At 35.4% G+C, this 25,524-nt stretch overlaps 5 protein-coding genes across 9 annotated transcripts; 3 read left to right on the forward strand and 2 right to left on the reverse strand.

Annotated features, from left to right (window-relative positions):
- Positions 1–319: 319 nt before the first annotated feature.
- On the reverse strand, positions 320–6,812 carry SRF8 (STRUBBELIG-receptor family 8). 3 transcript variants are annotated; one of them, XR_016318828.1, is made up of 17 exons: positions 6,333–6,811; positions 5,676–5,808; positions 5,521–5,592; positions 5,357–5,422; positions 5,191–5,262; positions 5,028–5,099; positions 4,175–4,246; positions 3,994–4,059; positions 3,855–3,920; positions 3,359–3,669; positions 2,659–2,912; positions 2,188–2,459; positions 1,955–2,090; positions 1,708–1,847; positions 1,423–1,579; positions 821–1,139; positions 320–563 (listed from the first exon to the last, which is right to left on the reverse strand). XR_016318828.1 is itself a non-coding variant. In XM_012235904.4 (16 exons), the coding sequence occupies exons 1-16, from the start codon at positions 6,454–6,456 to the stop codon at positions 987–989; spliced, it is 2,142 nt and encodes a 713-aa protein (XP_012091294.1). In that variant the 5' UTR covers positions 6,457–6,812; the 3' UTR covers positions 716–986. The 3 variants fall into 3 exon arrangements, 2 of the variants coding, with proteins under 2 accessions (XP_012091294.1, XP_012091293.1); XM_012235904.4 differs by lacking the exon at positions 320–563 and having other exon boundaries at positions 716–1,139; positions 3,855–3,896; positions 6,333–6,812; XM_012235903.4 differs by lacking the exon at positions 320–563 and having other exon boundaries at positions 716–1,139.
- A 2,650-nt stretch (positions 6,813–9,462) lies between these two features.
- Positions 9,463–15,958, forward strand: LOC105649297 (malonyl-CoA decarboxylase family protein). 2 transcript variants are annotated; one of them, XM_012235909.4, is made up of 16 exons: positions 9,464–9,676; positions 9,770–9,873; positions 9,964–10,054; positions 10,129–10,255; positions 10,604–10,787; positions 11,093–11,237; positions 11,324–11,414; positions 12,046–12,104; positions 12,176–12,253; positions 12,752–12,835; positions 13,008–13,186; positions 14,347–14,475; positions 14,681–14,753; positions 15,022–15,107; positions 15,396–15,480; positions 15,562–15,958. In XM_012235909.4, the coding sequence occupies exons 1-16, from the start codon at positions 9,590–9,592 to the stop codon at positions 15,592–15,594; spliced, it is 1,635 nt and encodes a 544-aa protein (XP_012091299.1). In that variant the 5' UTR covers positions 9,464–9,589; the 3' UTR covers positions 15,595–15,958. The 2 variants fall into 2 exon arrangements, with proteins under 2 accessions (XP_089572185.1, XP_012091299.1); XM_089716059.1 differs by lacking the exon at positions 15,562–15,958 and having other exon boundaries at positions 9,463–9,676; positions 15,396–15,498.
- On the reverse strand, positions 15,896–17,085 carry RBCX1 (Chaperonin-like RbcX protein). Its single transcript, XM_012235908.4, has 5 exons — positions 16,693–17,085; positions 16,494–16,611; positions 16,369–16,385; positions 16,205–16,267; positions 15,896–16,111 (listed from the first exon to the last, which is right to left on the reverse strand). The coding sequence occupies exons 1-5, from the start codon at positions 16,921–16,923 to the stop codon at positions 16,031–16,033; spliced, it is 510 nt and encodes a 169-aa protein (XP_012091298.1). The 5' UTR covers positions 16,924–17,085; the 3' UTR covers positions 15,896–16,030.
- Positions 17,086–17,238: 153 nt separating this feature from the next.
- LOC105649299 (lysM domain receptor-like kinase 3) lies at positions 17,239–21,525 on the forward strand. The gene is made up of 12 exons (XM_020685319.3): positions 17,239–18,042; positions 19,162–19,195; positions 19,292–19,299; positions 19,420–19,578; positions 19,697–19,893; positions 20,025–20,114; positions 20,210–20,303; positions 20,400–20,551; positions 20,627–20,718; positions 20,787–20,925; positions 21,030–21,128; positions 21,203–21,525. Exons 1-12 carry the CDS (start codon positions 17,424–17,426, stop codon positions 21,365–21,367), a joined length of 1,848 nt encoding a protein of 615 aa, XP_020540978.1. The 5' UTR covers positions 17,239–17,423; the 3' UTR covers positions 21,368–21,525.
- A 163-nt stretch (positions 21,526–21,688) lies between these two features.
- On the forward strand, positions 21,689–25,244 carry LOC105649300 (axoneme-associated protein MST101(2) protein). 2 transcript variants are annotated; one of them, XM_012235911.4, is made up of 5 exons: positions 21,689–22,014; positions 22,905–23,023; positions 24,304–24,374; positions 24,502–24,588; positions 24,671–25,244. In XM_012235911.4, the coding sequence occupies exons 2-5, from the start codon at positions 22,933–22,935 to the stop codon at positions 24,944–24,946; spliced, it is 525 nt and encodes a 174-aa protein (XP_012091301.1). In that variant the 5' UTR covers positions 21,689–22,014; positions 22,905–22,932; the 3' UTR covers positions 24,947–25,244. The 2 variants fall into 2 exon arrangements, with proteins under 2 accessions (XP_012091301.1, XP_012091302.1); XM_012235912.4 differs by lacking the exon at positions 21,689–22,014 and adding an exon at positions 22,569–22,753.
- Positions 25,245–25,524: the final 280 nt, after the last annotated feature.

The following is a 25,524-nucleotide window of genomic DNA, read 5'->3' on the forward strand; positions in this document are numbered from 1 at the left end:
TTAAATTAATGATTTTTATTCATAATTAAGTGCAATTAGTTGGTTGCTTTACTTTATTCTTTTCTTCAAAAAAAAAAAAAAAGACAACAAAGATTTTTAGAGAATGAAAAAAAAAAAAAGATAAGTTGAATAGATATTTAATAAAAACAAAGTTCAGATAATAACATAGAAAAATTGACCAAATTTAAGTACCAATTGTATAATTATACAAGTAATAGTTTAAAATGTATAAAATTCAGAACAAATATTTTATATTATAGTAAAAATTTATTTGATTTATTTAAAATATAGTATTATAGAATCTTCTGAATATAATCAATTAAAATGTAATACTTTACTAAATTTTATTACTAAAATGTAATATAGTATTCGATTCCAGTTACATATTTGAAGTTGGGAGCTCAAATGTTAAACCAACCATCAATTTTTACTTGTAAATGCTAATCCAAAACCTACTTCCATTGCAGAGGCACATGGTACAGCCTGGTTTTTGATCCAGTAATGGTGTCCCTTTTGGCCTTTCCCCGTTTCACCATTGGTTGGCAGTTTCTGGCAAAATAGCACTGCAAGGAACAAGTCAAACAGGCGTTGCTTTCGTCAACTTACCAAGTTACCATCAATCTATAAGCCGGGAAATATTTACTCGCATAATGTTTCATCGTTACCACGTACAAGAAGATTTATTACAAAGCAAAAATCTCATAAAAACATAATCTTGATAGAATCAAATGAAAAATTTTATTCTGCCGTAGTATATCTTGCACCAAAGATTCTGGAAAATTTTGGAATACAATATTGAATCATTTACAGATAAAGGTACCTTAAAGTATATGCAGGATATAATTACATTTCTCATCTGATATAGTAGTTGTTCCGCCTGTTGCCTCTGTGCATGCATGCGCTTCAATCTTTCAATACCACTCTCTTTTTCTGGTTGTATACTATGTAGGACTCGCTTCATCTCCAATTCAACAAGGCTGAGATGCTCAAAATGACATGTCGATGGCCTCGTGATCTGGCGTCTTGTATGCAAATCCTGATTCATCACTAGAACGCCTTTTAACCACACTTGCCCTTTGCACTAACCGCACCAATGCTTGCACCACTTCAGACATAGGTGGGCGAAACTCAGGTTCCGGCTATACAGAAAACAAAAACCACAAATTGCTAGTTCTGAGTGATATCAAGATTAACAAAAATCTATGAACTAATTAGAGCACTAAGAAAACACATGCATGTTTTTGCAATCACACATATCTCCTTCCAGATATTCCCGGAGGCAAAGTCCAGCCCTCCTCACAGTATCAGTGAGGGAGGGATCCAAGCAAACTCTTACATGCTTTTGGAAGCCAACAGAAAAATGTGCGCTATGATAGCTAGGCTCAATATATAGTTGGTCTTACCATCAGGAAAGAAGCTTACCTGAACACAGAGGGCAATAATGTCAGCAAAACGTGAGAGAGACTTTGCAGGATACATGCCATTCAATGCAGGATCAACCATTTTTGCCAAGGCGTCAATATCATGCAGCTGAGGAGTAGCCCATCTCACAAGTGACTGCTCCGATCTCACCCTTGAACTATACAAAATACAAAAATTGTATGAAGGATGTGTGCTGTATAACAAGGTTTAAGAAAGTGCAGAATTAAAATTCTTTAATCCCAAGAACATAAGGACAATAATGACTAACAAAAAGAGAGGTGTTACCTGTCCAATGGCTTCCGACCAGTCAACAGCTCTAACATCACCACACCAAAGCTGTATACATCACTTTTTACAGTATATACTCCTGACAAGGCAAATTCAGGGGCACTATAACCAAATGATCCAACCATCTGTGTTGAAACCTGTCATTTTAAATGCTTATTCAGCACCCAAATCCAACTAAACTCATGAACATAGAAGTTAAAAGGTATTATTACCAACCATACACATTATCAGTGGCTTTATTTACCTGCCTCTCTGTATTTGGTGTGAGAGCAGCTAAACCGCAGTCTGACAAGTGGGGATTGAGCTCTTCATCAAGTAAAATATTAGCTGATTTGAAATTTCGATGCACAACAGATGGCAAGCAGACTTCATGCAGATACCTGAAAGTCAAGCTACAGTTTAGAAAGGAAACGTGCAACAAATATGAGAGGGAGAAAGGGAGAGACAGAATTATAATTTCATATACATATAACATACTCTAAGGCCCGCGCTGTGCCAAGCGCTACCCTAACACGAGCATTCCAAGATAAAGTCTTGCTGCCATCTTCAGCAAAATGCAGCATATCATGCAGACTCCCATTTCCTACATGCTCATAAACCAAAAGACGTTGTCCATGCTCTGCACAGTATCCTACCAGTGAAACAATATTAGGGTGCCTCAAGCGAGACATGTTTGAAACAGCTTCAAGAAAGTTATCTTCCTCCTGTAATGAAAGTGCTGCATTGTCGATCTTCTTGATAGCCATTGTCTACATCAACAGCAGGTAAATTGATTAATTCATTACGAACACTATAAATTTGGGCACTACTCTGCACCATAGCTAAAGTAGAATCATCAGCAGCAAATAAAATGCTGGTGGCTAAAGACTCTTACTGATAGTGTCATAGACAAAACAGTAAGAACTATGTCCATAACAGCATATGCTTTATATGGAATTACCAAGTTACCTTTCCATTAGGAAACTCCCCTTTGTAAACACGACCAAGAGAACCTTCACCAATTAGAAACTCTTGACTAAAGCTATTTGTTGCTACTTGCAGAGAAGCAACAGTATATGAAGTAGCTGTGATTGGAGACTTCATTCTCTTTATAGATCCAGAATTCCCTTGTAGTCTCTCAACCACCGATTTTTCAGCAGGTGGGGGCTTCAGATCTGTAACGGCAGCAATGTTTTTCACTCTCTGCTCATGCATCTCCGTTACTGCAAAAATAAAGCAGAAGCTAGCACCTGATGGTTAGCATTATGCTAGAGCTTCCAGCTTCAAATTATCAATGAACAAATTTTGAAGGATATTGAAATGGAGAAGTTCAACATTTTGCAGCCCACTACTGTGTGGACAGGAAACAACTAATTAACCAATGCCAATTGATTTATTTGTTTATTTATTTTAGCTATTCCTATCCAACATCCAAAGGAAATGGATAACTTCCACCAGGAAAGGAGAAGAAATCATGATGATGCTCAAACCTTGTGTACATATATTATCACACATATTATGCCTCCAAAAATATCCAAATCCCATGTTAACATTTTTGTTTCTTTTTCTTCTGAAAGAACCCATGTTAACATTTAAATGACTCAATATTCACAAACTCCATGAAACTGTAATGTTAGGAGTATAGAAGAACAAAGGAAAGAGAACCTACTATTATTTGTGCTAGCAGACCGACTTCCCTGGGAAACTATGGCACCAACTTCCTTTCTTTTACTTTTTCTAATGAAAAACACAACCGCAAGAAGTGCAATCAAAAGAAGAAGCACAGAACCCAGGATTATGCCTACAACAGCCCCCACTGACATTCCCTTATCTGACTCGGATGACTGGCCATCAGAAGATGGGGGTGAATGTGCACCTGATCCCGAATGATTACGATTATTATGAGATCTACCAGGAGGTGGTGGGGTAAATGGTGGCGGAGGAGGAGCAGGACCATTGTCAAAAGAATTTCCATCGTATCTGTTTTATTTTATCAACAGAACAGTTAAGCATATTGCAAAAGCGAAATATTATGGATTGAAGTGAATGAAACTCCATTAATATTTCTTAAATATTTTAATATTTAATAACAGAATATTAATATAGAAAAAAATTTATAATCATCTGGTTAGGATTGATCTCAAAGTAGGGCATAAGAAACTTACATAAAGTCTGGAATTGATCTAAGCTCTTGAGGTATCCATCCACTGAAACGGTTGTGTGCAACATTTCTATTGAAATATAAGTTGAAATAAGAGAAGTAAGGTACATAAATGTCAAAACACCAAAGGTGAAGGAACTTACAAGGCAGTCAAAGGCAAACCCACAAGAGCATCAAGAGAACCAGTCAATTGATTGGTTTGAACATAACTGTCACATAATAGAATATCCAGAGAGCTTCAATCAAACTGCACAATATTTGCTATCTTTTTCTTTTATACTTAACTTGGAATATAGTTTACAAACTAAGGAAAATTGAACTCACAGTGTTGACAGATTGGACAATGAACTAAAGGAACTGGGAAGATCTCCACTAAAATTGTTGAAAGAGAGATCCCTGCATCCATGAGTATGGTAACGTGAAACAACTTACAAGCACTTGTTCAAGAAGACTTAAAAGGGGTCAAACAATAGTATGGTTTAGCAACGCATTCAGTTCTCCATGTAAAATATCTATCATTAGCATTGTTTCTTTATTTATGTAAACCGAAAAAGGATATATGACAAAAGCAAAAATTTTAGACATTTAAGTAATGCTTAATTCAGAAAATTGCAGCCAAATCCAGACAAACTTTTCCAAATATATTCCCACTGTAGCTTGACTGCAACTTCATAATTCTCCACTTTCCCATTGACAACCCTATAAAATCTAGCATCTCTGTTTCTGTAACACATTGAACTTTCAAACTTCCCCTTTCCCAATCAACATTTTGGACTTCCTATATCTTGTGTCCTCTCTCCCTTCCCTCCTTCTCCAGGTGAGAGACAATAGAACTCTTAGCTTCCCTTTTCCAGTTTAGATTTTTTTTTTTCTAAAATAAGTATATTTATTGCACCAATACTAATCGTTGCATGAATTCACCCCAAAGATCCGAATGCATTGTAATGCAAAGGTATTTGACCATCTTTTCCTCTGTTAACTGTCTCAAATTGTCAACTATGTGTGTACTTATAATGACTGCAGGAATCAAATTATTCAAAATGACCAGATTGTATAAACACTATACCATAAAAAAAAGCTTGCCAGGAAGGAAAAAGTTGACATCCTTTTTTCTTTTCTTAGTAGTAAGAGCTAATGCAACATTAATGACAGATATAATTTGGATTAAGATTCTTACAGAGTTGTGATAAGAGAGAGATTTGAAAAAACATCTCCAATTGATTGGGCAAGTGAATTATGGCTCACGTTCCTGAAACCAATGATGTTAGAACTGGACAATGACACAAGTCTAAGTTGGTGTGTGTATAAATATGTCATAGCAGTTGAGAGAAGTTACTAACAAGTAAGTGAGAGAAAACATGGTAGAGAGGGAATAAGGAAGATTGCCGCTTAGATTGTTTCCAGCAAGATTTCTGAATTGAATTACAATACAATCTGCCGCATTAAAAAATAAAACATAATAGAGCTCCATAAGAACAGAAAAAAAACAACATGATTGAACATTACAGGCTTGTAAGATTCGGCGGTAACTGATAAGGGATTGAATCGTGAAGGTTGTTGTCACTCAGATCACTGAAAGCAAAAACAAATCGCACCAACAACTCAACTAACCTCGATAAATAGCAAGTTTTCAAAGAACCAATAAATGAACTAAAGCAGCAATTTCTCACAATGTTCTCAATGACATGAGGTTTGAAAGCAAGTATCCCATTGTACCGTTGAGTCCTAACCCAGAAATCTGACTGTTAAACAACAACAAAAACAAACCTATTAAAGAAGACATTCAAAGAAAGAAATTACATTGATTATAGGCCATAGTACGTACAGGGAAACAACAGCCGATCCCTCACAGGTAACTCCTTTCCATGACTCTGCACACGGATCCCCACCATCGCTTTTCCAATTGGTTAGCTGAGAAGGACTGTTCAAAGAAGTGTACATAACTTGTAGAGCTTGAACTGCAACAGAAGTAGTTGAACTCAAATCCCAAAACCAATCAATTACCCAAAGAAAAAAAAAGATACATACCCTTGTTTAATTTATGTGGAATGGAAGAATAAGAAGAAGAAAGAAAGAAAGTTCAAATCGGAATAGAAAAAGACACCCTTTTGATCATTTGAGAGCTTAAGCATAAACTGATTAAAAATATTTGGCTCTTATGAATAAATACCTTTTACTTTGTGTACACAAAAACCAACATAAAAAACGGAAACTATTACATTAAACTCTGTTAAGTTTCCTACATTTTCCCGGGAAACAAACAGAGCATAAAGATTAAATTTAAAAAAAAAAAAAAAAGAAAAAAGAAAAAAGAAAAGTGAAGTGAAAGCTCATTTCCTGCACTCTAGCAAGGTTATGCAATAAACAGAAAAAGTCAATAACTTTGCACTCACCAGTCACCAATCACATTACATTAATAACTAAATCTAACACTCAATCACGACCTCAGAAAAGGGGGGGAAAAAAAGAAGAAAAAACATACCATCAGAGGCATCAGTATTGCATTGAACAAGAAACGGCAAAAGAAAGATCGAGGCGAGGAAAACTAACTCGGTGAGTGGTGAACAAGCAAAAAAGAAATGAAGTGCAATGGGCTTCCCAGCCATTACAGAAACTTATCGTCGGTGTGCCTCTATTTAAAGGTGATATTGAAGTGAGGGAGATAGCATGACATAGCAGTGTGGGTGCTGAAGCAAAGAAAAAGAAGAAGAATAGAAGAAGAGGTCGGTATTGAAGTTGAGATCGGAGCGAGGGGCAAGAAGCATCGCCATTAAAGAAAGGGACAGCAAGAGAGAGATATTCGAAGCTTGGAGTAATGAGGGGAGAGAGTGTCAGTGTCGGCGAAAAAGGAAAAAAACATTTGTTAAAAATAAAAATTAATGTAAACACTAAACAGCAAAAGAGAAAACGAAAGAAAGAAAAAGAAAAAGGGGTTATAGCTTTCAAGTCGGCAGCAAGGAACGCATGTATGAATTGAATTGAATACTTACGTTGTGTATGTGCCTATGTCTTCCTCCTTGGGCTTTGGATTCTCTACATGTGGTTCTTTCTTTGCTCTTTTGCACTTTAACTGCCATCGATTGCCATGTCAGCAATAAAGACTGTGATCTAAAATGATAACGCCATCATTATCACACAAAAAAGAAGTTCCGTTCCATTCCATCCGTTAGAAGTCAAAACCAACTCTTAACAAATTTTTTCAACTTTGATTTGATTTACTGTGACTGATGAGTAAAGTTTCAATTTTTAATTCTTTTTTAAAATGAGTGTTATTAGGAAATTTTGTTTAAGATGTAGATTGAAAACCAAATACAAAACACTTTAAATTTGTAGAGTTGGTTGAAAGCATACATTTAAATTAATATGGAGAAATTTATACTAAATTTCAGCAATTTTATAATCTGATTTTCCTAATAAGAGCAGTGGAGTACAAACAAAGCTGTAAAGGACCCAACATAGAAGATTCAAACCCCTGGCTGGCTTAAAAGGTGTGTTTAATGTCAATACTACCCCTAAAAGTTGACGCATTATTAATGAGTATAGATAAGAAAATGAGCTGGGTAGCTCAGGATCAGTCTCTGACTCTCGGAGGATAAAGAGTATTTGTGAAAATGACTAAAATGTCCAGATGTGAAATGATTGGGACTCGTCCCTCATTGACTCGGGCCGTGAAATAGAAAAGTTCTAGGCATCAAGTGCGCAGAAGGATTTGTCTTCTTCTCTGTTAATAGCTGATCATTTCCTTTGTTTTTATTTTTGTAAATTTGATGCTCGTGCTCGTGGTGGGGATGATCATCACAGGCTAGCCTACCAACAGTCCCCAGTTCTTCATTTGTTATTTTGCAAGAACTTTTGTGCCCTGAAAGATATTTCCAAAAGTTACCCTAAACTAAAAGAAAAAGACACAGAGTGTAAATACTGTAACAACTATTTTCTGTAGAATATATATATATACACACACACTGCAAATTGATATAACAATAATAGGAAGAAGAAGAAAGTTTTTATCCTACTTATCTCCTTCCACAAGCTAAAAGATGTTAAAGAAAGAACAAAGTTTCTCTTTTATCAACTTTCCTTTCCGCACTTTCTTTTTCCACACGCATTGTTTCAGATGCAAGACTTCTTTAATTATATTAATACCACTAATTTTTCCAGATCAATCAAAGATAGCTTGTTAAGATCTAGAATTGAGAATTCTATTCTTGGTTTTCCTATGCAAAAATGCTGCCTGTGATCACTGATCTGTCTCAGCTAAAATGATATAATAATATTAAGCAAACTATCCAACTCATTGACCTCCTCGTCCATTCACTAACTCCTCTCTGCAAGACCCATGTTTGGAAGTTTCATTTAATTAATAACAGCAGATGCAAGTTATAATTGGAAACTGGATTGCAGTCAAATGTGGGACCCTTTTTTCCATGGTAGCAGGTAGGTATCACGTCTCATCATTTGATCTACCTCTGTAAATTATTGGTTACCTCAGTCCTTACCCGTCTCATATCTGTATCTAGCTGCACTGCTGGCCCCTTTTCTTTTTTTGGATTTATTTATTAATTCTTGCTCAAATCAATTCCGTGGAGCCATTGATCATATAATTTCTTAGTAATGCATGTTGTGCCTAAATTTAGAAAAGATGCAGCAAAAATAAGGAATTTCTCTTCAAATTAAACAATGATTAACACAGTAAAGAGAGAAATATTAATGTCTCGAGTCTAAGAAACAAACAAGAGGAAAATTATGGTAACGACCAACTAAAATACTTATTGGCTTAAAATGGTAACATGCATTAATGAAATGAATATATGTATATCAATTATTTCTCACACCAACATGTGGGTGCACAGTACTAGAATAATATAGGAAGTTCATATTCGTATTTACGAAGGTCACGAGAAAACTTCAACGTTACTAGAAAAAGTATTTACGAAGAAATAAAGGAAAGGAAGAATTATTGAGAAATGAAGAGGAGCTAGGAAAGGAATCAGACCAGTTGTCTAAAATCCACTTTGTTTTTGTCATTTTCTTGAATTATAAGTAAGATATGCATTAACAGTAGATCACATGACCGCCATTGTTTGAGCTGTCCATTTATTATTCAATACAAGTACAGATTTATACCATCCAAGCACCGCAAATCGATGCAAAGCCATCAATCGAAGGAAAACCTTTTTCATTTTTTTTGCACTTGCATGGATTCTAATAATATTATATTAACAAATCATCTGCAACCAATTTTATTTTCCTTCTTACTACTATTTTTTAATCCAAAAAAGGAAAAAACAAGAACAAATTTTCCTTTTTTTTTTTTTTTCTTTTCCTTCAGATTATTTACGGTGGCGAATTGTTACTGTGCAGCAAGGGTGAATTTAATTTAATATAGTGAAATAAATGGAATAGAAACATGGAAGCAGAAAGCGTGTGGGCCAAAAATAAAATATTGTAAGATCACTTAGACGCTTACTGGCCGCACCTGAGCCCATCAGTAACATCCGATCCACCAACTAATTCTATGTGGCCCAACTATTTTTCAGAAATTTTGAAGCATTTTTTTTTCCGGTGAAAGCATTTTTAATATGAATAAGAATACGATGCCGTTTTTCATGCAAACGGCGTAATGTCGAGAAGTAGGATCATTTGCTTACGTTCTGCGAGCCGAGAAAAACGATGAGCTTGTGGACAGCGATGCATTAACAGACAAAGCGAGAAATCTTGTATTAGCAATCGATTCAAATCATGAACAAGAAAGGCTTGGCCATTTTGATGCGAGCAAGAATGAAATCTCCAAGAGATCAAACTAAGCTTCCTCTCTTAACTCTCAATGTAAGTTACTATTGATACTCCATGATCAAAATTCCTGTCTTTCAATTTTGTAAAAACATTTTATGCTAATTTCTGAAATTTATCTCATAACAGAACAGGGTTAATCAAATTATATCCGATTCTCAAGATAGCCAATTCGATGCTAGTGTTTCAGAGGGAGGAGCCAACAAGCTCAATGTCTCCACCAACGGAAAGAGGTCTTTATTTTGTGCAGAGTCACCTGGTATCATTTTTTGTTCTTTTTAATAACAACAAATTTATTACCGGCTGTTAATTTTCACGTATAGGGATTTCGATTCTGTCCGAGAATCACTGCACTCGGCCATATCATTGAACAAAACTGAGGTTCTGGATGTGGCGCTTAATGATTTCTCCGAGGTAACACAAGGATTGCTTTAACATAACTTCTGATCATCAGATGATATAATTTCATCTTATATGTTATAATGCAGGGCTATGTCAGCCTTTCTTTTGAAGACCGCCAGAAATTATTGCTCACTCTGGCCAAAGTTTATGATCTCAATAGGATGCAAGTTCGTGACCTCATTAAACAATACCTTGGATTCGAAGTTCCTGGCAGTAAGCTTTGCATATCTATGTTTCATCTTTTTTAATCCTAAGCTATGGTTGCTCGAATGTAACCCAAGCTGCAATGTTACGTCCATTACGTTGCTTGTCTCAAATTTATTACACTGTAATGGCAATTATATTATGAATTATCATTACATTGGATCGAATCTTGTATCAGTAACCAAAAAATAAGATTAGAGTGGTCGTTACATTACTTTTCTGGTTTCATTAAACATGTTGCTTAAATTCCATTCCGTCACATTTTTATCAAAGATAAACTTAATAATGTCCTGCTACTCTTATTTTTGTTTTGATTTTTCATGAGGTTTTCTTAAAGGTTAGGTGTTTTGGTTTCAGGTAATTCAGTTGAATCCAGTACTGCTGAAGAGGAAGCCATGCTTTCTTGTTTCTATCGCATCGAACGAAATTTGAGACAAGCTCTTCAGCCAGCATATGAGGTTCTCTTTGAACGACTCAACAACCACCCTGGGGGACTGAAGTTCCTGTCAATTTTTCGGGCTGACATCCTATCCTTTCTCGCGTAATGTTATGGTTGTTCATATTTTCATTATTTCAAAATTTCTTGTTCTTTCTTATTTGTTATCTAATATTCATATTACTGCAAGTCTGGAAACCAACTTCTGCGAAATTATTCTTTTAAAACAGCAAGGAACGAAATCTCTGGCACTGAGATTCTCACTTGTAACATAAAAGTGCTATGAATAGTTCTATTGAGTTGCACCAGCTGCCATAAAAAGCAATCATTCTTGAACAAAGGCTATATCAGTAACAATTTATAGTGATGAAATTTAATATTTGATTGGTTGGTTCTTTATAACTCCACAGAGAGGAAAATATTGCATCTTTGAGATCTCTAGATTCCTACTTAAAGGAGAAACTTAATACTTGGCTTAGTCCTGCTGCATTGGAGCTTCATCAGATTACATGGGATGATCCTGCTCGTTTGCTGGAGAAAATTGTGGCTTATGAGGTAATTATTCTCAATTGTCTTGCACTTATCACAGATTAAGACGTTGCTTAGTATCTGTTTATTTTACAAGAATGCTCTTTGTGTAGGCAGTACATCCAATCTGCAATCTTTTAGATCTTAAAAGGAGGTTGGGGGTTGGTCGTCGTTGTTTCGGATATTTACATCCAGCAATACCTGGTTAGCAGTGCTATCTTATAAATGTCGGTGCAGGAAATGGTAGTTTATTTTTTTAATGTTTTGGACTTATTTGGAGTTCTTGTTTACTCTTCTTTTCCTTCAGAATGCTAGAGTTACTATTTTTAAGTGTATTGTGATATACTCATGTCATGTCTTCTCAACTGTAATATAACATTTAAATTCTAGGAAATGACTTATTGAATATTGTGTCAAATGTTGGATGAGAGACCTTATATTTTGTGTTTGAAAATTGAATTTTATCTTGTAGATTAACCTTTCTAACATGGATTCCTTGCATTATGGTATAGATATGTGTGGCACACCATGTACAACATTGACTATCTCCATTTGCAGTAGATTGAACATGCACTTATTGAGAAGAAACCTTGAATCTGTCAGAACACAATCATAAAATCCTTTAGCAGAAATCAGGGTTAGCCAACAAAATTATGCATTTTAAGAGTGGTGATGTTGGAGAAATTTAGACTTCTCTGCTATTTATGGTTGTCCTGACAACTGGTTTTTAGGTTTTGGTAACCATAATAAAAATTTGATGGAATTCTATTGATCTCTCTTTTGTTTGTTTGCTAAGTTACCGAACATAGTCTGATTGTAAATTTTTCTTTTGCAGGTGAGCCGCTTATTTTCATAGAAGTTGCCCTTCTGAAGAATGTGGCTCAGACAATACAGGTTACATTTAATACATTATACTTGCTCTCTCTTTTTAGTGTATTTCTGTTTATTTTTTTAACCTATAACAGGAAGTTTTATGGGATAATCCTCCCATACCTGAATCTGAGGCTGCATGTGCACTATTTTATTCCATATCATCAACTCAGGTACGATTAGTTACATTGGCCTTTTTTTTCATTTCATTTTAAATTACGCCGTATTTTCCCCTAACAATCAGGTTCTACCATTTATCATGAGACGAAAATGAAACGTCAACTATAGCATGTTTAATCTGCATAGTACAGTTACAATGTACTTACTAGAAAATCATGGATTTTTTGCAAAGCACATCACAGATGAATTTAGTAGCTTTAAGACGCATTCTCTCTATGGTTTATTGTCATCCATGAAGTTTACTTCTGTGCCAGTTGTTTCCTTAACTTTTTATGCCATTCTACAGATAGAGATGGGAGAGTATTTGTATAATCTGAAAGAGTATTTGTATAAATTGCAAGTGAATTGAATCTACAGAAAAGTGGCTTTGTTATTCTCCATTTTGTGTATCTTCTCAGGCATCAATTCTTTTCCTACTGAAGAAAAATGAATAGCAAATTCTAATTATATGTTTCCCTTACCTGAACTACACACTTACAGAAATTTGACAGCCTGGCTTGGCAGGGATCAACCTGGGAAAGTTTCTTATCAAACGTGTCGTTACACTGCTGAAAAGAGATATGCCACATATATCTGTAAGTATTTTCTGATCTAATTTAGATGAAGTGGAAAACCACAATCTTTTTGAACTATTATTCCATAGCACACATCAATCCAGTGAGTGCACTCGTCCATTTTGCCGCTTGGTATCATGATTTCCAAACCTTGCTGCTGGTTTTACTTGCTGATTATTTTCTTTCTGCAAAGGTATTTGCAACATTAAGCCCAATTCCTGGATTCATGCAATGGCTGCTATCTAAGTTGGCATCCCAGTCAATCCTTGCTGAGGTGGAGAACATGTCACAATCTCCAAATGGATCTGTTTCTACGTTTAGGGAGAATATACTTGAACCAGATGAAGAAAGATTACTTATGAATTGTTCTCTGTAAGTTTAGTTGACCTCGTGTTATCTTTTAAATTGAATAGGCCTTTTGTTTTGATATTTTCCTGTGTCTACTTATCCTTGAGGGAAGTATGGCTGGTCCTGAAGATAATATTTTCCTTTAAAAGTAAAAAACTCAACATAACTAAGCATTAGAACCAGATTAATTGTGACTGGTACTTTAGATCATTTTCTTCCATGCTACCAGGTTGAGGGCTAAGATAAAAGGAAGAGAAGTTTAGAATTAAGACGTCAGATTTGTGGCATTTGGATATAGTGGGCCTTTCCAGAATAACAAAAAGGAAAGGAAAACAAAAGAAGATGGCAGTGGTATCACTCATTTTGCAAATTAAGGATTGAATATGCTGTTATGTTGCTCTTTCCATGGTGTCTTTTCTTTTTCCATGGTGTCTTTTTGTGAACTTAAAAAGGTTTGTTTTACGACATGTATTCTCCTTTTTCACCATCGAACTTCTCTATCTTATAAGAACCCCAAATTCCTAGTAAGCCATTTTTACCAATATCCTGTTTTGCTAACTTTACTTCATCATAGAGGTGCATATGAGCAGATCACTTAAAATCTCTCTTAAGATTGTTGAGGTCGAGAGAATGAAATATCTCATGGATCCCTAATTTTTCTTTCCCATCAGAAAATATATATGTCGAACAACCACATCAGAATATATTTGTTTCTTGTCGTTTTGGCATCCGAATGATCATGCAATGAAGAGGAGAGGACTACGTAGGCATTTATTGCTATTCAATCCATCTTAAAATGATCTGAATCCATTCTTGCCCTTTTTCTATGGGAAAAACAACCTAAAGCAGTCCAATGCTCCTATATGTTGCTGACCATAAAATACTAATAGTACCAAAATTTGCTGCATTACATATAAGTTGAAGGAAGAACTGCTTGGGACTGCATAGATATGTCGCAGCTTAGATTTCCAGTAGATGAAACGTGGATGCATAATCCTTGATGCTGTCTATTCTCTTTCAAATGATGTTGCCTGCTTGTTTATATGATCTTTCCAAGATCAATGATATGGTCTATCTTTGGCACCTAATAGTAACTCCAGATGCCTGTTCTCCATCTCGTGGTTTTGAAATTTGATTCAAACAGCAATATTGCTTTGCATGGACACTAACTCTTTGACTTACAGGGATGATTTTCCTGGAAAAAATGGAATCGAAGTGCTGCTGAAGCTGTTGACATCAACAAAATATGAGTGGACCAGTTCAGATGAATTGCTTTCAGCATTAAAGCCCCCTCTAATGCGACTTTGTGCCAGGTATCTGATAAATCTTAAACATCAATATCCCGCTGTAAATTAAAATAATCTGCGAATACGGTTAGCAAACATGGGTCTAATAAGTTAAAAATTGAGCATACTGGAAAACAAAAATTTGTATGTTTCGGTTCTTTTACCTTTTCATGAAGCTCGGGTTTCTGGTTATCTAAAATACAATTTAGAGATGTTCGTTATATGGTTGCAGGTACCTTCTGCAAGAGAAAAAGAGAGGAAAAGCTCTAGATTCTGTTGCTAATTTTCACTTGCAAAATGGCGCGGTATGTTATAGAACCTCAATATATAGGGCAGTAATCAAATCCTTCCTAGCAGTCACATCTGTTTGCAAAAAAATTATGTTTCTCAGTTTAGATTCCTATTTCTTTTTTTACAATTTTGAAAAGATGTTCCCCATAGGTGTAGAAGGGAATATGCTTTTTCATGTGTGTATTTTAATGATTAGAGAGGAGGCAACCCAGCATACAGCAAGCTTCTCCTAAGTTGAGAACTACTGTATGTTAATTTCAGATATTTGGTGTTATATTACAGATGATTGAAAGAATAAATTGGATGGCAGACCCTTCTGAGAAAGGCCTTCGTCAAAGTGGAGGTATCATGGTGAACTATGTGTACAGGTGATTCTTATCGCAAATGCAACTTTTGCTTTCAGATTGTGTTATGATTCGCCAATGAAAGAAACTGAGTTTCCAACATCTAGAGTTTATGAATTTAATTGGTACAAATTTGACTACTCCAACTGGATGAGTTGCCCTATGCTTGAACCATTAACAGTTGATTGTCTTGTTAACTTTTCTAGCGGCATTTTCGAGCAGATAATTCTTACATCTGTAATCTGTTTGATTAATTACTCTCCAAAAATTTCAAGACCTGAATGATGAGATACATTGATCAATGACTTGCAGGGTTGAGAAAATTGAAGAATATGCTCAGTCATATTTCAGCACTGGACATATACATGCTTCAAACAACATCCGTCGATATAATATGGTAATTCATTGTCCATAAAGTGCATTAACTTTGCACTTCTATACTTTGTGTAACCATACTCATTTTAGCTATTTTTTGCAGCCATGGAAGGAACAAGAAGTGCCGACAATTTAGGCTCACGAGGAAATCATTCAAGTATATAATTTTTTACTTCCTGTATAGGCGGACTTGCAAATTTAACTGTTACGTCACATAAGATTTGGAATGCCCAAACAAAAGAACTCCAGAGATCCAGAGACTGTGATTGAGGCTACCATTACAACCTCAATATTCTCTGTATTTGGTACTATCTTCAAGTTGGTTACTGCTCTGGACTAAAGTTTCATTATCAAGTTGATTCCTATTTGAGTTCTGCGTATTATATGGATAATATACAGAGTAATTTCCATTATGTGGCTGAACTTTAGAACGCATATAAGATTGTATACATACGATATTATAAATTTGAGTTCTGTCTATAACACATATTACTAGCGCATGATATCGCATAACTATATGGATACATGATGTTTCTATTAGAACAGAGAAGAGCTGATACGGTGCGGTTTGATCACTTCTCACTTTCTATATCTACATGGCTGGTTTCTAATACATAATCTCTCATAAGCCTCTTGTTAGAGTCGTCAACCATCTACAAGAGAAGCAAACGGTTTGGGAAATAATGATCAATGATGTCCTTTAGTTGAGAGAAATCATTGGAGTTGAAAGAAATTTGAATTCTGACCTTTTCGGCTAATCGTTTCAAGTTGTCCCATTCAAAATCATTTTTACAGTACGCAGATCGAACCTATATCAAGACCAAGAATGGAAGGAGTATAGATTATTGATACATATAAGGGAATTGAAACGAAACAGTACACACACACGTGTGTAGAGTTAAATACTGACCTCTAAGATGCGTAGAGCTGTGATTGTGGATGCCATGTAAGTTTCAAAATGGAACAAGTCAGACAGATGTAAAGAAAAATATGAGACAAAAATGGCAGAAGGAAAGAGAGGGATGATTGGCCTACCTAAATTCTTATGCCTTGAAGATTCCCTCATCAAATTGGCACAAAACTTATCTCCATCATTCAAAGAGTGCCTACCTAAAAATTCCATCAACTCCTCATACGCCTCTGGGTTATAGCTCTGCTCTGAGAAACAAGATGAAATTATTAATCCCTCAAACATGCACAATTTTGAAGATGCACATAACAAATTTAGAGGAACCTGAAGCTGTGCGCTGACAATCTTAACGGCAACATAGTTAAAGAAATTATGCAGATTGTTTGCTGCCTTTTTCTCCGGCGATAATTCACCAGGCACATACATCTTGTGGCACTGAAATCGAGCGGTTCTTGGCTTCTTGCATGGCCAAGGCCAAGGATAAGCTTTGTTCCTGTTGGATTTTGGAGGGCAAAAAGAGAGTTGAGAGAGTGGTGGAAGTGCAGAGGACTCCATGCTTAGTTGAGAAATGAAGATCTTGGGTATTAAGGCAGAAGATATTTACAGTACTGGCTTCAAAAAATATCTATGCATCCATGTGGAAAGTTACAAATCTTTGTCAACAGGAACCCCACCGTCTTGTATTCTTGTTTTAGCTAGCAACAAAAGTGCAGATATGGAAACTGTAGGAAAATTGCTGTTGGTGGTGGTGGTTTCCTAATTCCTAGTCCTATATTTCTATTTAACAAATGGGCTTGGGCCTTAAATTCCCAACACATAGAAGGGTTGGGCCTTATATACCATATTGATTTAGAATTATCTAAAATTCAACGAGTCGCAGACAGAAACAAATGAATCTGAAAAAAGTTTCTTTAACCCATGCAAACAAACAAAAACTCATAGGAGGCGAAGATACCAAACACCGTATATGTCCATAAAAAAAGTTAAATAACGAACAAATGCTCCCACACCCAAAGGAAACGAAATGATCTCCCAATTGAAATCTCTCCATTAAGATGGCCATTTTCAAAAACCCAACGCTTGAATTAATCCTACTTCTTGTTCTCTTGTCGTTCAAAGCGGAAGCGAAGTGCAAAAGTGGATGTGAGCTTTCTTTAGCTTCCTATAATGTATGGGAAGGAGTAAACCTTACTTATATCAGCAACCTGTTTAGCCAAACCATCCCTCAAATTCTCCTTTACAATCCCAATGTCACCAACCAAGACAGCATCCTAGTGGATACCAGACTTAATATACCCTTCTCGTGCGACTGCTTAAATGGCGATTTCTTGGGCCACACCTTCAAGTACACCACGCAGCCCGGCGATACTTATGATAGGATTGCAAAATATGCTTTTGCAAACCTCACAACAGAGGATTGGGTTCACAGAGTCAACATTTATAAAACTACAAGGATTCCTGACTATGTTCCTATCAACGTTACTGTTAATTGCTCCTGTGGAGATAAACGTGTGTCCAAGGATTACGGCTTGTTCACCACCTATCCACTTGGTGCCGCCGATAATTTGTCGTCCCTAGCAGAGGAATCCGGTGTACGGCCCGATTTGCTGCAGAGGTACAATCCGGGAAAGAATTTCAGTGAAGGGAGCGGAATCATTTTCGTTCCGGCGAAAGGTTAGTTGTTTTTTTAACCGTTAAATTTAGACTACAGTACAATACCTCAAAAGTAATTACTGAGGAGAGCTGGCCTTGTCAACACGCTTTGACACATTCAATACATACATAATTATAAAAATTAAATTAAATATAAAGTATATTAAGTAGTATTTGATAATGGACATTTGTCGCTTAACTTATCATTGCAGGCTGTAGATTAATATAATTACTAGTCGAAAACAGCACTTTGCACGCGAATATTTAAATATTATTTTATTAATTATTATAGTTGATTATATTATTATTTTTAATAAATTATTATGCATTGTAAAATTCTGGGGTAGAACAATTAAAAATCTGTACATGAAATAATTAATTATGTTCAAAATGAATTGTAATAAAACGATGACATTGTTTGTAATAATATAATATTGTAAATCTATAATATTGTAATATTGTAGTTATTTTCTATTAATTATTTTGTTATTTTCTATTAACATTAAATAAATTTTAAATAATAAATTAATCAATTAAAATATATAGATAAATGAAAAAATAATTTTTATTTTTATAGATGTAGGATGCAAATAGATTTATAATTAGATAAAAAAAGAATTAATAATTATTTAGTTATTTAATAATATGTTATTGTAGATTGTAAATAGATATGTAGTTAGACTTATAGTTAAATACTAACACTTACCTGATTATTATCTATTAATATTAAATAAATTTTAAAAATGAATTAATAAACTAAAATGTATAGATTAATCAACAGATAATATTTAATTTTAATAGATATAAAAGGTAGTACTAACACCAAAAAAAGAAAGTATAATAAAAATAAATTTTATTTTAATAGATATGTCATTATAATCTATCTACATATATATATATATATATATATATATATATATATATATATATATATTATTTAATTAATACATTAATCATGTTCATTCATTCTTTTTAACCCCCTAATCACTTTCAAAGGTGCAGTGCTAGCCTTTGCTGGACTATTATTTGACCAAACCTAGAATATGCTCCGGCCCATTAATATAACAGCCCAACCCAATCGCTTTTCCTTTCCTCTTTTGGTTGTCATGGTTTTTGGTTTAACCGTTTTTGGTTTTGCAGATTCAACTGGAAATTTCCCTCCGTTAAAACTAAGGTAAACTACACCAATGGGAATTGAATTTGTTTTCCTTGCCTAATTGGAGTTTTCTAACAATTGCTTCCATCGGTCCTTTTGGTCTTATTTTTGCAGCGAAGCTGGTAGGGTCTTTCTCGATCTGACTTCTTGTCAGTTTTCTAGCTTCTGTTGTACAAGGTAACAGGCAATTTAAAGGCATGGATTAATGTATTTATGGTGTCATAAATGTGCATTTCAAACAGGAATTTCGAGCAGAGGTATTGCTGGCATATCTATTGCTGGAGTTGCAGGAGCTCTACTCTTTGCTTCTTCTATATATTGTTGGTTTTATAGGAAGAAGAAGATGGAGACTTCATTGCTCTCAGAAACAACTGAAGATCACTATTTTCAACACGGGCATGGTAATTAATTACCAATAGTTTAGGCTTCATTAATTTGCTAAAACTGTCAAATTTCATAAATGCCTCTCTGGTGGTCAATTAATTATTGATCACTGTGCTTATCTGTGGTTATATATAGTTTATGGAAGTAAGTTGGATAGAACTTCAAAAGCAATCGCACTTGTAGCCACTCCTGGGCTTTCAGGTATTACAGTGGACAAATCAGTGGTGTTCTCATATGAAGAACTTGCTAAGGCTACTAATGACTTTAGCATCAAAAACAAAATTGGACAAGGCGGCTTTGGATCAGTATACTATGCTGAACTAAGAGGGGAGGTTAGTAGACTTCTCGTTTTATTTATTTATTTATTTTTTTATTTTTTTAATGAATTATTATCCCTTTGTCATTAACCAAACAGCGAGTTGTATTAGTGCCATTACTTGCTAAACTTTCATCTGCCTTGCAGAAGGCTGCAATAAAGAAGATGGATATGCAAGCATCTAAGGAATTTCTTGCTGAACTGAAGGTTTTAACACATGTTCATCATTTGAACCTGGTATGCAAGCATCTCTTTTTATGTTGAATTAAGGATGGAAACACCTTGATTAATGATCATATCCAATGCTTAATTAAAATTAAATTTTGTGGCAGGTGCGCTTAATAGGCTATTGTATTGAAGGTTCCTTATTTTTGGTCTATGAGTTCGTTGAGAATGGCAATTTGAGTCAGCATTTGCGTGGCTCAGGTGAAAGAATGTAACTGCAAGATGAAGATGTTTGCTTCATAATTTATATGTTGCAATCAATTGAGTCTAACATATTTTTCATGTTTTTAAATCTAGAGAGGGATCCATTGCCATGGCTGACGAGGGTGCAAATTGCCCTGGACTCTGCTAGGGGACTTGAATATATCCATGAGCATACAGTTCCTGTATACATACACCGCGATATCAAATCTGCAAACATCTTAATAGACAAAAATTTTCGAGCAAAGGTTGTGATTATTGTCACATACCCGTGGTTTTCTCTCAAGTTAATGCACAACTAATCTTTTCTACTTTTGTGGCAGGTTGCTGATTTTGGGTTGACTAAGCTAACTGAATATGGAAGTGCTTCAATGCATACACGTCTTGTGGGAACATTTGGATATATGCCTCCAGAGTAAGTTAAATTTCTATTTGAATATTTGTTGTTTTCTCGGTATTGATTGAATTGCCATTTCTGCTCAGATATGCTCAGTATGGTGATGTTTCCCCTAAAATTGATGTATATGCGTTTGGTGTTGTACTATATGAACTCATATCTGCTAAGGAAGCTGTTGTCAAGACAAATGAGATTATCACAGAGTCTAAAGGACTAGTTGCTTTGGTTGTTATTCTTGTCTTCTTCAGCATACAATTATATATTAATTGTATCTTCCTGTAATATTAACTTTAACTGATCTTGTGCACTGTAAATCTAACTTGCTGCAGTTTGAGGATATTCTGAATCAGCCTGATCCAAAAGAAGATCTTTGTAAAATTGTGGATACTAAGCTTGGAGATAATTACCCGCTTGACTCAGTCTGTAAGGTGAAATTTTATCATAGAAATTAAAGATAGATGTAGCTGAAGTGGTAATTATTTAATGGATGTTTGATTCACAGATGGCCCAGCTAGCTAAAGCTTGCACACAAGAGAATCCTCAGCTGAGGCCAAGCATGAGGTCAATTGTGATAGCACTTATGACACTATCATCTTCTAATGAGGACTGGGACGTGGGTTCTTTCTATGAAAATCAAGCTTTACTCAATCTAATGTCAGGAAGGTAGCTTGTGCTTCTGGGCTGCTATTTCTTGTTTCCTCCATTAGATATAAAACTTATTGTCATGATAAAAAGTAAAAAACTTGTATCATTCACATCCATTGTTTATATGATCTCAACAGTTTATTCAGCAATCAAACTGTTCAGAAATTCAAAGCTTTGTTAGTTTTGTTTGGGGCAACTATCAAATTAAATTTTATCCACAAAAATTAATACGTGAAAATACTTATTGATCGGAGATAATTTAAAAGAAATAATTGATATTAATAAAAAGAAATATTAAATCTTAAGCTATAAACTACGACGTTTAGGTCCTAAAATACACTAAACGTTCCATCACTCTTCATTCACGCATTTCATCCTAAACCTAGCCGTTCTCAATGTGTCTCGCCATCGCCATCAAATTTGTCTAGACGTCGAAAAGCTCGTTCCCCAATCGCTATCTCTCTCACTCACTCTTCCATTTCTGTCTTTCTATCTGACTCAAAAATCTGCGAACTCTCTCATAATTCTCTGCAATTTCAGTTTTCCTTTCTCTTTCTTTCTTACAGAGAAAACCCCAACCCTTCGAAATTGCTTGCATTAATTACAGGGCAGAAGAGAAGGGCACAGAGGCCTGCAAAATCTCTTATCAATCTCTGCAGTTGTTTGCATGTAAGTTTAATTTCTCCTTAATTTCACGCTCTCTCGTTCTAATTATTTTTTATTTTGCATTTCTCTCTCTAAGCAAAATTTATGCGTCTGTATATTTGCTGAAGGGCGATAAATACCTTTGTATATTTATCCATATAACGAAATTTTATGGAGGGAGATGCATATGTTTTTCATATATATATATATATATATATATATATATATATATATATATATATAAATTGTGTGGCATTCTTCTTTTTAAATGAATGGCTTAATTGATGATTGCTGATGCTAAATTACTGCACGAGGCAAATGCTTGCATTTCATGGATGAGTTCGGCTCGTTCGATACATTTACAGCCCTAATGCCGGTCATCCTCTGATAGCAACCGGCCAGTAGTTTTTCTAGGTTCTTTGCCAACCGTCGAACGACTGCTTGTTTGGTCTTCCGGAGCAACGTGTTTTACGCATCCCGTGCGATCTTAATGAACGATGTCGTTCCACTAACCGGACACTGTCAGTGTTCGGTTTTTTGGGGGTTCTATTCTTTTGTAAAGGAAGACTTTGGATTGGGACGACATGTCGTTGATCGCTCGAACAAAGTGGCAGCCGACAAACACTTAAAATGTGAACAGTACGTCCTAAACCCTCGTACATCCCTCCACAAAGCTTCGCAACCGAAATTCCCCTGCTGTACATATCCCCAGAAGCTGTTCCTGGAACTCACAGCGGTCGTTCCTTTCCCCCGAAAGATTCCAGTAATCTACTCTCTTGGGAAAACCCTAAATCAGATTGCAATCTGCTCTCTCCTTCTATAATTTCTTTTTTTGCGCTTCTCTCTCTTTCGCCATATCCTTTTGTGCAAGTATTGCAGTACTAAGGGTCTTACAATTTCTTTTTTCTTTGCAGTTAAACTGACCAAACAAAGGCCAACAAAATGAAGAAAAGAAACCAAGCAAGCTATTCCATGGATGACAAGGACCATAAGTGGGATTTTAGACAGATTATGAAAGACATCGAGTTATTTGGTATTTTACTACTCTTCTTCATCTTCTCTTAGCTTTCGCCTTATTCCATAATTGCGCTTGTGCTTGCATGTTATGGTATTATATGCATAAATCGTAAACAAATTTGTATGTGATGTATATTTGTACGGTTGTGAATTCCTTTTTTTTTTTTTTTTTTTTTTTTTTTTTTTTTTAGTTTTGGAGTTTGTGATAGTATCATTTATCATTCTGATTTATTCCTTGGTGACTCTGCACTGTGAATTACGTTTTTTTTGGGATTTTTATGCTTATATGCTAATTTTGTTGATTGCTATGTAACTAATGGTTACTGGGAGTATTTAGAGTTAACAGCTGGTTTCTTGTTTGAATACACAATTACTAGCCTGTGACATATGGACAAATATTGTGATTGTACCTGTCAAACACCGGATATGAGTAAGTAAAAGTCAGTCGGCAGTTGGAGTTAAAAAGTCTCATGCTATCAGCAACAGAGGATTGGAGTCAAGAAGTTATATACTTGACTCTTATTTAACGAGGAATCATAGTCATTGATGGTAGGATGGGCCAGGGTTATCTGTGAGGTGGTGGTTAAGATTGAATATTCTAGCAGCCTTTGAGATGAGAATGTTTCTTACATAATTGTCCTCAAAGCTGATATGGTGAGGACACTATTGAGGTGTTTCCTTGCATTTTAGAGAACCTGAAAGAATAAAATTTCGATTAGTTTGGATAACTTGATAGTTCGGGAAATTATCTTTTTTTTGTCAAATGTTGCAAGAAGCAGAAAGGATTCTGTCCCTATGCCTGTGATAATGTACCTAAGATCCTTGAGTTAAAAAACAACCCAGTGTATGGCACTATAATTTGTGGCTCAAGCTGATTGGAAACCAAAGGTGTAGCAGTCACATATTTGCTTTCACATGCACTATATTTATTTTTGGCTGTCACTTGTTATAACTGTATGACTTGTCGGTTACATGGATGAGATGGAATTGGTGCTTTATGATTGTAAATTAGTTTTTAGTGTAGGCTGGAAGATAATTATGGTTTTTTTTTTATCTTGGTAAAAGCTGCTACTTATGTGGTGAGTAGGAATTCCAATCTGAAAGATCCTTGTTGTCATAGAAAATTCAGAGTCATAGGATGTGGTTTTGATTCTGATGGTGTTTGATTTATCTGGAGGCTTCATGGCTCTATTTTGCTTCTTTCATTTGCTGTGTTGCATGTGACCAGTTTGAATTTTTTCTAGAAGTGTTCTCTATTTTGATTAAGCAGTTGTCTGTCATTTTTGTTCACTTCAGGTGCCTCTCATATGACATGGAAAGAGAGGAAGGAGAGAGAGAACCGGAAGGTAGTCTCCCTTGGTGGGAAGGTAAGAACTCTGCATGCGCAGAGCACACAGCTGTATACTTAGCTGAGTGAAGTGTTTTCCATTATGAAGGCAATGTTTCTGCCTCAAAAGCCATTTGAGTATTTATCTGTGCTTGTCTTCAACACAGCCTCTGAAGAAACAGAGACTACCATTGAGTGTAGCACGCCCACGAATGAAGAAACAAAAGGAAAGAGAAGAGAAAATGCTTCAAGAGGTAACTGATTTTCTTCCGAATTGCCACTGCACTTGTTAGCGAATAACTTTTTTTCTCATGTGCTAACTGGGCTAAATTACAGAATCTGATTCTTGGGAGATTTGGAGGTAAGCTAGGCAGTGGTGCTAAAAGATCAGCAGAGAAGCGCAAACCAGAGGACAGGGTGCTGAGGTCAAGTGAAGGTTATTTCAGAAATGGTGTCCTTGATGTGAAGCATATGGTACACCAAGCTCCATATAAAAATAATGATTCTACTGATCAAATGGCCAGTAAAGGGAAGAAGAAGAAGAAGAAGAAGAAAGGATTTGGAAATAAAAACCGGGGAAAGAACAAAGGTGGTGGTAGGAAGCGTCATTGAACAGAACGTATATGGTGCTAGTAATTTTGCCAAGAGGGTGGATAGGATTGAACTACTTTTTATGGGATTTTCAACTAATGATCTCTTGTTGCTTATGCTCTTCACCTTTGCTTGATTTAGTTTCAGTTCAAACTAGTTAAGATCAGCACTCTGGCTTGTTTTTTTCATACATTTTAAAAATTGTACACTATGTATTTCTTGTTAGTAACTCGCCCCTGCATGTGCTCATTGGCGGAGAAGCTAAGGAATTAACGTTTTAGTTAAATGATATCATGCAAGTTTTGCCTTTAATTTTAAATATATTGCTCTTTTGTTGACCTGGATGGTTATTGACTGCCGCCTCGTATCATCTGATATTATAATCTCAAATATCATTTCGAAGGCAAAGTCGGCAAATGCCACCCATTTTAAGTATAATAATAAAAGAAAATTGAGTCCAAAAACTCCAGCTTTAAGGTACTTTCACATGCCACAAAATTTTAGGTGCCAGTATTAATAATGGGAAATTAGGTTGCTTTCCAATCTAAGCATTATGTTTTCTTCTGCTTTTGGCCTATCCCGCGGAATTGACACTTTTT

This window comes from Jatropha curcas, chromosome 11 (genome assembly GCF_041381405.1).
Source record: "Jatropha curcas cultivar XTBG-Jc1 chromosome 11, XTBG_Jcur_1.0, whole genome shotgun sequence".
In the NCBI taxonomy this organism is placed as follows: domain Eukaryota; kingdom Viridiplantae; phylum Streptophyta; class Magnoliopsida; order Malpighiales; family Euphorbiaceae; genus Jatropha; species Jatropha curcas.